Raw genomic sequence first — 15,329 nt, 5'->3', positions numbered from 1 at the left:
TATTTTTATTAACTAATTAGTTAATTATACATAATGCATTAACTATTGTTAACGAATGAAAGCTTACTGACTTTTGTTTATTGTTTTAATATTTTAGGTCCCGTAAAGAAATAGAGATTCACCCCAGAAATCCATTAATAATTGATTAGAAAGTAATTTAATCTAACATCAAACTAAACAAACTTATTTAATGTCTCACTTTTATTCCCTAATCAAAAAACAAAATGAAAAACTCCCTAAGAATGAAAACAGATTATTATTATTACAATATAATGATAGATTCCTGCTCCAAAGTTAATAAAGTGTAGATTTTGAATTTCCAAATTAGCCCTTTCTCTTCTCCACTACCTTATAACTGCTCTTCAACTGTGTTTGTGCGATGATTAATTTCCTTTGAAACACCATAAATAAATGTTTGCCATTTTCATAGAGGTAATTTTGCTGAGCAAAGATTAACTCCAGTCCACACTGATGAGTATGCAAGCATCCAGAAAGGGAACACACTGAATATAGGAACAATCATAAAGGAAACAGAGAGAAATATGTTGAAAGAGGTCCAGATAAGGGACGTAAATAATAAATAGCATCTTTAGGTGATGATATTGAGAAGAAAGGTTTTGTCTAGTCAAGGTCAAAAAGTAAAACCAAACCCATAGCGAACTGGTATGTTAGCTACTTTAAGGGTCATGTGAGAGTCAATGTTTTCAAAGTGAAATAACTCTCTCAAGAAACCATAATTGAGAGGGTCTTAAAACCTTCAGAGAACTAACCCTCTGGGGTCGACGGATGAATTTTTTCTTCATTACAGCAAAAACAACATAATAAATACTCCGTCATTTTGGGGCATATAAATAATTGTAAGACATCATTAGAGACTATAATGGGTCTACTTTTATTTGTGTACACTCACAATAGCAACAAAACCTTGTGCTTTTGTAAAATAAAGAAAATAAAAAGGGTGAGCTGTCAGCTGTCTCTGTGTTCATGAGCATATTTCAGAAACACGTCACAAAAATGAACTGAAACTCTGTGAATACTTATCACACAAACATGAAACATATGTCTAAAGAAAGCTTAAAATGTCAATTTTAAATAAAACAATTCAAAACTAGTTCATTCACTTTTCTGCACATTTTAAAGATCACAAGATACACAAGCGAGGAAACTCCTGGACAGTGACGAAGAGTTAATATTTTCCTCAGAAGAAGAGTGGGACTCAGATGAACGTTTGTATTTTGAAGCGTGACTTGATCTAGCCGAGGATACAATTTATGAGGATACGAGTAAGTAATTTAGTTTTCATTAGTTGACATGCTATTTTATATAAATATGTACATATTGTACTAGTGGGACTGTTTCCAGACATGCCAGCCAGGATTCAGAGTATTGAAATTTGAAATATGTCCTAATAGGCAAGTTCAAGTTACATTTAAATGCTGTTTTGGCTAAAGCAGGTATTTCAATTGTATGCTGTATGATAGAAATATGATATGTAATATGATATAAAAATAATATGAATTTTTAGATTATATTTTAACTAGTGTTTATGCTGCCTCATTATCATCAACAAAGCTTGTGCTTGCAAATATCTGTTCGAGTTAAATGAGTAAAATGCTCTTTAAATATACCGTATACGGTAGTGTAGGTCTAACACTAATAGTGTCTTACAAAAGTTAAATGACTATATTGTTTTGTATGAATAAGTGATCAGGATGATTTTCACATCATATTGTAGCAAAAACTCTAGGCTACAAGATCCAGTTCTCAAAAGTCTTGTGGACAAATGTTGACTATGTGTTATATTAACTTATTTCAATTAATTAAAATTTTTGTTTTTTCAAAAACCACACATAAACTTTATTTTCTCAAAAATACAAACATGTACACACATGTTGCTCACATATTATTGTAGCCAGTTTGTGCTGAATACAGTGTTATCAGACATTAGCCATTAATATGTTTCTAAGCAACTGAAAAAAGCACAAATGTCAAGGCATATCAAAACTTCTCCAGGGACGAAAACACCCTCAGACCCCAGAGGGTTAATATGAGCTTTTGTTTGGTTGCTTGACGGCACAGTGCAACAAATACATTTGTTCAGATTGAGTTATTCATGGTGACGATAGTCTAATAGGATGCTCACCTTGCTTGCGGACATCCTCTACAGCTGCGATAAGTTCCTCCTTCAGGTCCTGACTGTCTTTAGCAATCTGCTCGCCCTTTTCAAGAAAGTTCTGGGTGGCTTGCTCCACGGACACAGCCAGCACATGAGCTTTCTTGGAGCGGCCCTTTTTCTTACCAGATGGGCCTTTGTTACTGGTGTTGACCAGGGTGGTCACCTGTGGACGAGAAGAGTCACAGATGAAGATGACTGTAAAGAAACGTTCTCAAAAGGCTTACACAGACTTTCACCAATATGGCCTGTCACGCACTAGAGCTCACAGCTGATCATTAGTTCTGAAAATTCCTAATTAAGCCTGCACCGTTAAGAAACACTCAATGTGATATACTGATACCATAAAATAAAGAAAAAACAAACGGGTTTAGAAAGACATAAGAGTAAATAAATAATGACTTTTCTTTATTGTGTGAACTGTTCTTTTCGACTGGGTTAATGACAATGGACTAAAATGCAAAGTGGATAAAATTCTGCCAAAAAGAATAAAATCAGGACAAAAGATTCAAATGACATTGCACTATGCAAGGCATAAGAAATTATTTTTTGCAGCAAATGATGCATTAAAAACATTGTTAAAATAGCTGGAGAAACTGTATTGCAGATGATTTTTCAAGGACAATTAATAAACTGCTGCATCTAATTCTGCACTTCAAGTCAGAATTAATAACTGGTGCACTTTTCAAGTTATTGTCTCATCATTTAATCACCCTCATGCCATCCCGGATATGTATGACTTTCTCTCTTCTACTGAACACACACAAAGATTTTTAGAAGAATATCTCAGCTCTGTAGGTCCATAAATGGTGACCAGAACTTTGCAGGTCCAAAAGTTACATAAAGGCAGCATAAAAGTAATCCAGATGACTCCAGTGGTTAAATCCATGTCTTCAGAAGAGATATGATAGGTGTGGGTGAGAGATCAATATTTAAGTTGTTTTTTACTATAAATTCTTCCCCGTGCCCAGCAGGTGGGGATTTGCACACAGAATACAAATAGAAATAATAAAAGAAGAATTTGAAAGTGAAAGTTGAGATTTATAGTAAACAAAGACTTACATTTTGGTCTTTTTCTCATCCACACCTATAATATCACTTCTGTACATATGTATTTAAACACTGGAGTCTTATGATTACTTTAAAGCTGCCTTTATAAGATTTTTTATATTTAAAGTTCTGGCCACCATTTACTTGCATTGTATGGACCAACAGAGCTCTTTGTTTAAAAATCTTTGTTTGTGTTCAGCAGAAGAAAGAAAGTTATACACATCTGAGATGGCATTAGGTTGAGTAAATTATGAGAGCATTCTCATTTTGGGGTGAACTATCCCTTTAATAAAACACATTGATAGATAAATCCTTTCCTTATGGGCATTGATTTAGCCATAGAGCTAGAGGCGACCACAAAGGATGCTCGCTGATATGACTTTCATCTTTATCATGGTGAGGTCAATACATGAATCTGATTACTTCTATAGCTTTGTTAAAATCAGTGAGCTGCCTTGCTTTCGACACTCTACATAGACAGGTACTGTCTAAGGCAGCATTTTAAGTCATTAAATGATTTTAGACACTTCAGCCGCTTACGTGTGCCACATAAACAGTGCTCCTTATGTGAACTGCTTAAGACTCACCTCTATTAATTCCAATAGTTTGACGTTAGCATGTTGCTAAGCTAAAAACACGATTCTCTACTTCAGTGGTTCCCAAACTTTTTACAGTGGCATACCCCTTCAAACATTCAACATCCTTTCGTGTACCCCTTCTCTAACGCAGTGTTTCCCAACCTTTTTTGTGCCACGGCATACTTTTTACAACTAAAAAAATCTACGGCACACCACTATCCCACACAAGCTAACCATTGTCAATATTTTTCATTTTGAAGAACCGCAGTGACAGCGGAGGCCACAAAAAACGACATATGAACAATGCAATATTACAAAAAACAAATAAAATATGACCAAAACACATTAAAAATTAACTGAACAAAACTCAATCGACAACTCAAACCTTCCTCCTGGTCCGCATCGACTTAAACTGTGTGCTCGACTGTGCGTAATCAAACCCATTAAGGGAGACTGATGCTGAGGCAATTTTATTAGATTTTGGATCTTTGCCTCGGACAGACGACTTCTTGTGGCAGTTTTAATTTGGTTCTGGAGGCTGAACTCAGTGTCAAGCGCTACATTACCCTCCACATGACAAGAGTTGCAGAAAGTGTCACAGAGGGGCGATTTTATGAGTTTGCCACATAAAAAAGCGTGAGGTGTGCACAATAAACATTAAAACATGTGCAGTGGCTTTGAAAGCAAAAAGCAATAAAAGGTCTCGTTTATGTTTAGGTCAAAGTCACTTCATAGACTTCAGTGTATTCTGCAAAGCTGACGCCAGTCATGTGAAAGACCCTTACTGCGTAAAAATATCACTTCTGCACATTAATCATTGCTCTTCACAATCACAAAAGTGAGCGATTATGGTTTCAAAATGGCAAATTTGGATCCCTGAAATAATAAATTTTTTCATGCATTTATTTTATTGAATTTAATAATTTTCCACAGCACACCTGACAATCTTTCAAGGTACATGTTATATTAACCATATATGTATACTGAATAAATAGCTTACCGATTTACATTTACATTTATGCATTTAGCAGATGCTTTTATCCAAAGCGACTTACAGTGCAATTATTACAGGGACAATCCCCCTGGAACAACCTGGAGTTAAGTGCCTTGCTCAAGGACACAATGGTGGTGGCCATGGGGTTAGAACCATCTGATTAACAGCCCTGTGCTTTAGCCACTACGCCACCACCACTCCATTTAGATGGGAATGCTAGATATGATATCTGATATGATGCAAGAACAGCGTTCGGTTCTGTGCATGGAATTGCACATCATTGCAGGTACGGCATTGCCGGCCGAATTCGAGCATTAAGTATCTGTACATTTGCGCAGTCAGCTCAAGGGGCTTTTTATGTCACATTTGACACTGTTAGAAAAGTTGAGCTTATTTTTCTCAAGTTGGGTATTCATTAGGGTATTTCAGCAGGGTATTCATGGACCACTGACTTCTAACACAAGAGTTGTAGTTTTTCCCCTGTTTGTTTCATCTCTCAAATTAATTATCTCTCCAGAGGAAACAAATATCGTTTGACTCAGTGCTGTAAAATTAAATCAAACTTGTTTTGCAGAACCTCTGAATTGTCTCAAAGGGTGTTAAAGATTGATATTATAATCTCTGCAAGGAAATCATCTTTGTCCAGTAGATGACCATTTTTGAGACAATAAAAGTGCACTGCTATTTTATTGTAATTATAATTTTTTCAACCACAAGTGTTTGACAGAGTATGTGAGCGGAGCAGTGGAATCGGGGCGGCATTATTTTGTCTGGAGAATAGGAGCATCGTTTTCTCTTGCCCCAAGAGTGCTCCACTAATACTCCATCAAAAGCACAACACCTGTTAATGGCCCATAATGTAGCTAGAATTCACCATGTCTTAAGTAGAGTTTAACACTATTGGCAATTTCTAAAATTATCAAAAAGAATGCAATGCAAATAAAACAAATGTCTATCGAAACTTAATAACAGCGAAGGAGAATGCGAATGAGGTGATTGCCATGACCACAGGTTTGTTGTGGAATCTTAAATGCATGTTTGCAGAAAGAACGATGATATCCGTGAAAACATATTGCTTAGAGTACCTAGACACACAGAAAAATAAATACATCTTCATTAAGAGAAAAATCCACAACACAAATGAAACTCAACACAACTAATTTAAAGACCACCAAGTCCATCCTAACATTTCTGGCATAATTGGACAGACACTTCACTGGTGGTGTTGTAGGTTACAGACAGTGACTGGGTTTCCATGGAGACACCAACAGTCCTGTCAAAACACGTCAACAAATGGTCCAGGCGAAAACAAAATTTGTATTTCTACATCACTGCACAGCTGCTAGCCTATACCAATAAAACAAAATGTGAGAGATAAGATTAAATGGTCACAGTGTTGACTAATATCTGTTGTGCGTCTTTCTGATATTTGATCTTTTTATTCTGTTTATATCAGATCATAAAGGCTATTCATTAATGCTGCTGCTAAAATGTTTTGCTATCATTATTTGATGAAAATTAGAAGACGGACGGACAGACAGACAGACAGATAGATTGAATAAACATCTTTGTTAGTCCTTGAACATTACAATCAACCAATCAGATTCTTGGGGAAAATTTATGGTTAGGTTTGGCTATAGGATAGACCAACAATTGTTTCATAGGAATATTGTTCCAGGACCAACAAAGGATCTTAATCAGGGCTAAATCACATTGTGCGGCCTTATAGAATGATTGGCATTTGAGGCGAAGTGTAAACAATCTGATTTCAGAGAAAATCTGATAAATGGAACATGAAGAACATTTTATTTCATGGCTTTAGAGAGAACACCTACCTTTAACTAAATTTGGCCTCTCTAATCTTTATCGGCACATTCTTAGCTTGATTTTGAACATCCCTGTACTACAGACAAAAATTACACGCACCGTCAATATTGAAATAACATATGCAAAAGTACAAGAGCACCAGAAAACATCAACACATTTGTCCTCTTTGAACCCAGCATTCATGTATGTTACATTTCTTGATAATATCCAAGTCTATGATCTTGTTGGACCCATGGACACAGGAAGCTTCACAATGCCTTCAAATGATTGATGGCGATTCTAGTGGGAAAGCTCATTATTCCCCCATGAAGATTCCTAAGACTATGTTTCAGGTGTCCATGCCAAAATGATCACGGTTGCTAACAGCAATGACATCTAGAGGAAGAAAGGCTCCATCTAACACACAAAAGTGTGGTTCCCCTGTGCTGGAGCGTAGAAAGCCTGTTTCTTCGAGCCGGCCTACAATCCTTTCATAGTGTCAGAGAAACAGAGGGTGGCAGTAATCCCGAATGGGGGGCCTGAAGTGGGGTCTTAGTGAGCTGGGAAACCTAATTGAAACCATCAGCCATCCTGCACAAATAAAGTGCACAGTCATTCAGTACATGTCTTATTCCAAGGGAGCGCTGCTGGGGGAGAGGTACCTTTTAAAAGTGATACACGACAACAAACTTAGATAAGTGTAATATGTTCTGCCTCAATCAATTTTCTTGGAATGTATAAGAAAACAAATCCAAATAAATGAAAGAAGCTGCAGTGAAAGAAGAAAAGAAGCAAAGGTAATATACAGTGTTTACACAGATCACATATGCATATGGATATATATGCTTGAGGTGATTGAATTTGCCACCTACATTATAATACTCTGTGGCCACCAATGCAAACTCATACATGGATTTTATTTAATTTCTGTATCCACACTGGGGGTTTGGGGGTTGTTTTGTGTTAAAGTTTAGTGTCGGACAGTTGACTTTAGCTCTTGAACAATATAAAATTGTCTTAACTAAACTTGATGCTTCAAATGTCCAGTGTCAAGTAATTTTTCTGTCCGCATTGAATACAAAATTATGTGTGTAGACAACAGCCAATCAGAAATGTTTTACTCATATTTGTTTAAAATAAATGTGGAGTGAGATTTTATACAAATGAGATCCCTAGTGAAAAAGTAATATACAAATTGTATTTTAAATACATTTATTTCATGAGAAGTATACTACAAATACATTAACATATACAGAATATGTACTAATTGAATGTACCATGAAATTGTACTTTTTTCATGCTTTCTTCAAATACACACAGAGAAACTTTGATCATTACAAAAGCAATTAGAAGATGTATACACTAAGTTCAAATATAGTGTACTTTAAGAAAGTACTTTAAGAAAGTACACTGGCTAGGTGTTTGTTTCCATCTAAAAATGTTACATCTACATAAAGTTTTATGATTCTACAACTTGTACAGTATATACTGTTGTGGCATCATCACAACAACATTAAGTAGTCAGTATGCAGAGTGTGTTGTACACCCAATTTATAACAGAACATTTTCCAAGATTTATGGTAATTCGTTATTTATCTAAATAAATATTAGTCAAAAACTGTCCCCTTACACAGTTCGAATGTTGACACAATCAAACTAAAAAGATTTAAATCTTCTTCCATGGACAGAGACTGACAATGATAAAACTACATAGAATTATAGTCCTTTCCTGGAATATACTGCAACGTCTGTTGGTGTTTCTGCTTGGGGACTTGCTATAGGCTGTTGTATTTGCATAATTAATGAGGTAGGTCTGTGTACATTTTGGGGACTTGGGGGTTTTATTAACTGACATTTAAAAGTAATATGGTTTATAGTTTCGAGTTCAGCTTAATGTTAAAAGTGTCATTTTATGTTATGGAAAGGGTTTATTTTTAAGTTACCCTGGTTGAGATTAGTGTTGCTTTGAGACAGCTGTGATCCTGTTTAAACTGTGAAATAATGTAGTGCAATTCTTCTGTAATTTCAGAGTTATTAAACAGTGCTTCACAAGACTCATCCAGCATACTTCCCAGGAATACCCATGCTATAATACTATTATAGATAGTGCCAGAAATACATCTATTGAGGCCAGCAAAAATTCAGTTGTGGTGTGGGTCAGCAGTATATTATCAGCATTTCATAAAACTATGTTCAGCACTCATACAGTGTAATGCAGTTACAACTGTAATGTCATCAAAATATATTATAAGTACACATTGAGTAAATTATGTGTATTAAAAAAATTAAATACAAGGGTATATATTTAAAATATACTGAAGAATACTTTAAATAGTTAAATATTAGCACAACCAAATACACTTAACACAACTTTAGTTGCACCATAACACTGTTTCAGCAAACTAATGTGCATTAAGGACAAAATTTGTTGTTCCAATTAAGCAGATTTTAAGTATACTAATTTATAATCTGCCAGCAATACACTTTATTATATGTAAGCACCCAAGAATAATGTGTAATTATGTATATTAGTGTTACGCTAGGGATGTCACTTAGCATGACAACTTATTTTGTTTTGTTTAGATTTCTTTCATTCAAAATCAAAATGTTTTTTTTTTTTACTTATAGAAAATGAAGCCTATTTTGGGTCCATTAAGATTTTTTACATTGTGATAATATTTTAATGACAGCTATATGATGGGAATTGGGGGTAAAAGGTGCTTAAAAGTGCACTTGGTATCATCTAGGTTACTATCTGTTCCCTGATGGAGGGAACGAGACATTGTGTCGAAGAAACGACACTAGGGGTCTCTCTTGAGAGCCTCGCGCATCTCTGAACTTGAGAAAAGGCCAATGATAAATTGGCAGACAGAATTTGCATGTCCAGCCCCCGGACATATGGGTATAAAGGGAGGGAAATGCATCTGTCCATTCAGGATTTTGCCCTGAGGAGGCAAAACGCTATCACACACATCAGGGAAGGCGTTCTTTTCTAATTCTTATTCTTACAGGGGGAAAAGACCCCATGGAGAGCACACCTGCCCAGGCTGGGGGAGGTAAAGTGTAGTGAAATACATCACATGTGTTTTCAGGCCACATGTGGAGAATGGCACGGTGGTAGATCCTACCTGTTGAGAGGGAGGAGTTGCTACAAACACAGCGAAAAGGGGACAGCGGGGACTGCCCAAGGGAGACGCGGATCCGCTTGCAAGGGGACCATACCACAGAAAATACCTCCACAGAAAATACCCCCCCCCCCCCCTGAACAGTTGTTTCTGTGTTACCGAGTTCTACTGGCTCGGACCTGAGAGAACACAGGATGAAACCGACTCAACCCTGAGATTGCAAAATCTCGTAAATGTATTGGGTGTTGCTCAAACTGCTTCTCTGCATATGTCTGCTAGGGAGGTGCCATTGGCCAGTTCCCACAAGGATACCACACTTCTCTCGAGTGTGCTCGAACCCGCAAGGGGGCGGGCACGGCCTGGGTGTGATAGGCCAATGCTATGGCGTCAACCACCCAGTGGGAAAGCCTCTGTTTGGAGACAGCGTTCCCTTTCTGCTGTCCACCAATGCTGACAAAGAGCTGCTCAGAACATCTAAAGGTCCCATAAGTATGCAGGGCACACACTGGACACAGCAACGAAGGGGCTGGGTCTGCCTCTTCCCAGGGCAGAGCTTGCAGGTTCACTACCTGATCTCTAAAGGGAGTCGCAGGAACCTTGGGCACATAGCCTGGTCGTGGTCTTAGGACGACGTGAGTGTCTGCTGGACCAAAATCCAGGCAAGTGTTGCTGACAGAGAACGCTTGCAGGTCCCCAACACTCTTGATGGAAGCGAGTGCAATCAGGAGGCCTGTCTTCAGGGAGAGGGCCTTGAGCTTGACTGATTCTAGCTGCTCAAAGGGGGAGTACCACTGAGAGATCCCAAGATGGGAACAGGCTTAGCCATGGAGGGTTCAACCTCAGGGCACCTCTAAGGAACTTGATAATCAAGTCGTGCTTACCGAAAGACTTGCCGTCTACTGCGTCGTGGTGGGCCGCAATAGCGGCACCATAAACCTTCAAGGTTGAAGGAGACAGCCTCCTCTCCAACCTCTCCTGCAGGAAGGAGAGCACTGACCCGACTGTGCAACTCTGTGGGCCTTCGGACCGGGAAGAACACCAATTCGCGAACAAGCCGTAAAGTTGCCTGGTAGAGGGAGCTCTGATTTCGTCGATCGCGTCTACAACAGTAGGTGGTAGGACATTTAGATCTTCCACATCCTGTCCAGGGGCCAGACGTGGAGGTTCCAGAGGTCTGGGTGCGGATGTCAGAGGGTGCCCCATCCCTGAGAAAGAAGGTCCTTCTTCAGGGGAATTCGTAGGGAGGGGCTGTCGAGTGGGCCAGTAGGGGGCCACCCAAATTACTTGTTCCTCGTCCTCCCTGACCTTGCACAGCACTCGTGCAAGAAGGCTTACTGGGGGAAATGCATACTTGGCAGCGTGTCAATCCCGAGGGGAGTCTCCGTTCGGCAGTAGCCAGTATCTCCGTTCGGGAGCACCAGAGTGGGCAGTGGAAGGTCTCTTGAGAGGCGTATAGGTCTACCTGTGCCTTGTCGAACCATTCCCAAATCAGCTGGACCGACTGGGGGTGAAGCCTCCACTCTCCGCTGGGCATACCTTGTCGGGACAGCGTGTCCGCTGACGTGTTGAGGCTGGCCGGGATGTGAGTGGCACGCAGCGACTTGATGGTGGGCGAGTTGTGACATGTGACGGGAGTGCACGCCAACTTGACGATTTATGTACACTAACATCGTGGTGCTGTCTGAACTGATCAAGACGTGCTTGCCCCGAATTTGAGCGGTCTCAAATGCATCAACTCCAGCGCCTTGGTCGCTACAGAGGACGCCATATGCCCCAGGAGCCTCTGGAAATGTTTTAGAGGAACCGCCGTGCCTGGCTTAAACAAGGTGAGTCATTTCAGCACTGTTTGCGCACGCTCGTAGTTGAGGCGCGCTACCATTGAGACTGAGTCTAACTCCATGCCGAGAAATTAGATGCTCTGAACCGGGGTGAGCTTGCTCTTTTCCCAGTTGACCTGAAGCCCTAGGCGTCTGAGGTGCCTGAGCACCTGGTCCCTGTGGGCGCATAGTAACTCTCGAGAGTGGGCAAGGATGAGCCAGTCGTTGAGTTAGTTGAGTATGCGAATGCCCACTTCCCTTAGTGGGGCATGGGCTGCCTCTGCGACCTTCGTGAAGACGCGAGGGGACAGGGACATGCTGAAGGGGAGGACCTTGAACTGATACTCCTGGCAGTAGAACGCGAACCGTAGAAAGGGTAGATGTCAAGGTAAGATCGAGACGTGGAAGTACGAGTCCTTTTTTGCACTATTACTCTTACAATGCTATGTTATGACATCGAAACACTTTTTCTATAAAGCATCAGTTAAAAATAATAAATTTTAACATTTTGTATGACAGACCCAACTATATTTACAATCAGCGGTAGCTCACCTGATAGATTGTTGGACTCTGGACTTGGAAGATTAGAGACCTCAGACCAGTTAAACACGCAAGCTGACACATGAGGTGAAAGACTCACACAGTAGTTGCTTTTCGTGCCGAATTATTTAGGGAAAGGATGTCTGTTTTGTTCACCTCTCATTTGCTTTTTGAAAACACTACTGGTTATGTTTAGGTTAAAGTTTTAGTTTATGGAGGTACATTTTAACCATTAAAACCACTGACTATAATTCACCTGAAATCCTCGTCTGATTGCGACCCAATTTCACTCACTTTTGGCTCCCCCTAGTAAAATTGCAGCTAAACGTTTAATGTTAAATTTTGCAAAAATGTCACATACTATTCATGAGACAGGCTGGAAAATAATTTCACAATGCAAAAAAGCTAAATGGTCTTAAATATAGACTTCATTGTTGTCAAAGATTATGTCATAATGTTAAAGGGTTAAAGGTGACCAAGGTATTTTCTTGACAGGTTTTGTGAAAATCAACCATATAATTATGAATATTTATGCTGTTTTTAGCTGGTAGCACCCCTTCAGTTGGGGTACATCATATTGTGAATCATGCAAATTGTCCGGTAATCATTTGCTACATTTATAAAAAGTTAATAGTAAAACAGGGTACAATTTGAAAAAGTTTAAACTTTGAGCATTGCATTACAATGCTTGACCCATTTGCAAAAAAGCTCCAGGGGTAATATTGTCTCGACAAGACACAACATTAATTTCAATGCATTGGAGGATTTTTACAAGTAAATGTGTCCTTGAATGTGCAAAACTAACCATTAGCTTAGATGTCCTTGTTAATGATGATGCAGTGAAGCAGACTTCGGATTTAATCATTAATTGAAGTGATAATTACAGATTTCTTTGTCAGAAAACTGTACAAGCTTCAAACTGTCACCACATCTAGGGTCTAGTCACCATTGGAGTCTTGAAATGTGACAGTTCCACTTCGGATTCAATATTAAATTTTATACTTTTGAATTGTGCTTTGACATACTTAAAATATAACTAACCATAGTGTGATTGAGCAGTGTTTCAATTCAGTTACTATTTGAAGATCTCTGCACAGGTCTGATGTCCTGCCATATATGGCAGCTGTTCTCTCCTACAGCAGAAAAGAATAAAAGGCAAAATGCTGACAGATGAAAGACAGAGAAACCCTACGAGACGAGAAAGAATGAGGACACGTGTGCTTAAGCTGTCCCAAGGCCCAATTTGAGAGAAGCATCATGCTGAGCTGAAGCAGGTGGCCCAGAGAAAAGACTAACAGCTCCATGCAAAAGCACCTGCCTAACAATGTGGCGAGAGCTAATGCTTTGCCAGGCTCACTTTAACCAGCAAAACTGGGCTCACAGCCAGATTGAAGACACAACGAGTTAATGCACTTGAGTAAACAAAAGAAAAAAAAAACATACTTTTATTTTAAACAATTGCTCAGTGTAGCAGAACGAGTTACTTCAAAGGCTCCAAGCATAATAAAACTGTCAATGGGTTATTAAAGACCTACGTGTGGTAAGTGACCTGAAAACTCCAAATGAGGTACTATAAAAGTCACAGTCCATACTGAATATATCACTGGCTACTGGTGCTGACCTTTCCCCATGGTCCATAGACCTCTACAATTCAGTATTATCAGCAATCTATAATACTAAATGTTTCACAAGTGATCTCCTTGGCTCAGACGGCCCACCAGAGAATCCAGCCATGGATAATTAAAAGGGCACCACAATGCTGTTTGGATTTCTGCTGGTTTTTTTCTGAGCCCACTTCTCAGGGACTCATACTTGTTATGCAGCTTAATAAAAAGATATGACATATGCCATATCGAGTGTTGGGTATAATGCTATTACAAAATAATCAAATTGCTTTTCAGTCAAAAAGTAATGTAGTGGATTAAAAACATTAATTACTCTCATATGACAGCTGAAGGACGTGTTGCAAGAGAGAAACATGCAGTTCTGAATTTATGACTTGTATCATATAGTCATGAGGAAATATATACATTATTTTGTAATTGTATTAATTGTTGAGCGGAAAACCAAAAACTTTTCTGTGAAAAGTGTTAGTAGTGGTTTTTGAAAGTAACTAGCTTGTCCAGCAATTTCAACCTGCTTTATATTTACATACCTTTAGATTTTTTTGCATTTTTAAAAAAACGCTTTTATCCAAAGCGACTTACAGTGCAATTATTACAGGGACAATCCCCCTGGAGCAACCTGGAGTTAAGTGCCTTGCTCAAGGACACAATGGTGGTGGCCGTGGGGATCGAACCAGCGACCTCTGATTTACAGTATCTGATTTACAGTTATGTGCTTTAGCCCACTATGCCACCACCACTCCATTTGCAATACTTCAATGGTTTGTAGTTTATTCCCTCATTGAAGACGTTAAGTACACAGTCTTGTACCTTTGTCTTTTTGTCCAATTTTCAGATTTTTTTTTTTACTCAAATTAAAGTTTTTAATATTGTGATTCACCTCAGAGCTGGTTGGTTTGGTTCAAGGCTTTGAATTATTTTATGAAGAGATTTATGTATTTGCTATGGAAATGGGAAACCAATCATACTTCGGAACCAAGGTGGCTGATAAAGTGGGTGTGAACTATGTGATAAGGAGGAGGGTGGGGCTAATAAGCCGAGGAGAGGTATAAGTGCAATGAGATGTGGCTGTTCGGCAGAGAGAGAGAGAGCTACAGGCAGCTGCCCTATATGTGTTAATGTTTGTGTGATTTTATGTTTAATTTCTCATTGAATATTATTTTGATGGTCCGTCCAGTTCCCGCCTCCTCCTATCCATTGAACCCTTTTACATTGGTGCCAAAATCTGGGAAGGAGGAGGGATGTGCCATCATAGAGTCCTCGCAACCATCCACCCCAAAGGAGCAGCCGCCATCCGCGAAGAGAAGAGGGGCTCGCTGCCAGGGGGGGAGGAGTTCCCTACCGGCCACAGAAATGCAGAAGGGTGTTCCGTCCACCATAGGACGGAGAACTGGCCCCGGTCCGCCCGGGGAGGAGCGGCTGTTGTCCGCCAGAGGGTGGAGGAGTGATCGAGGACCAGGCGACAGCGTGTCTGGGAAACCGGCCAGCAAGTTTTTCCCTCTCTCTCCTATCTCTCTCATTGTCGATCCACATTGGCCTTTCCCTCTCTTTTTTCAAACAAGGAGTAGGGCCGGGCAAGGTGTGCAAACTCCTTGCCACACTCCTACCTTCTATTCCTTTG

At 39.4% G+C, this 15,329-nt stretch overlaps 1 protein-coding gene across 3 annotated transcripts in view; it reads right to left on the bottom strand.

Annotated features, from left to right (window-relative positions):
• LOC127643737 (catenin alpha-2-like) overlaps positions 1-15,329 on the bottom strand; it is a 661,581-nt gene that overhangs the window by 530,727 nt on the left and 115,525 nt on the right. For all 3 annotated transcript variants that reach the window (XM_052126592.1, XM_052126591.1, XM_052126590.1), the window contains one exon: positions 2,144-2,339. In XM_052126592.1, coding sequence (XP_051982552.1) covers positions 2,144-2,339 — 196 coding nt within the window. The remainder of the gene's footprint in view (positions 1-2,143; positions 2,340-15,329) is intronic.

This window comes from Xyrauchen texanus, chromosome 5 (genome assembly GCF_025860055.1).
Source record: "Xyrauchen texanus isolate HMW12.3.18 chromosome 5, RBS_HiC_50CHRs, whole genome shotgun sequence".
NCBI lineage: Eukaryota > Metazoa > Chordata > Actinopteri > Cypriniformes > Catostomidae > Xyrauchen > Xyrauchen texanus.
This window is presented reverse-complemented; position numbering and strand designations above follow the sequence as displayed.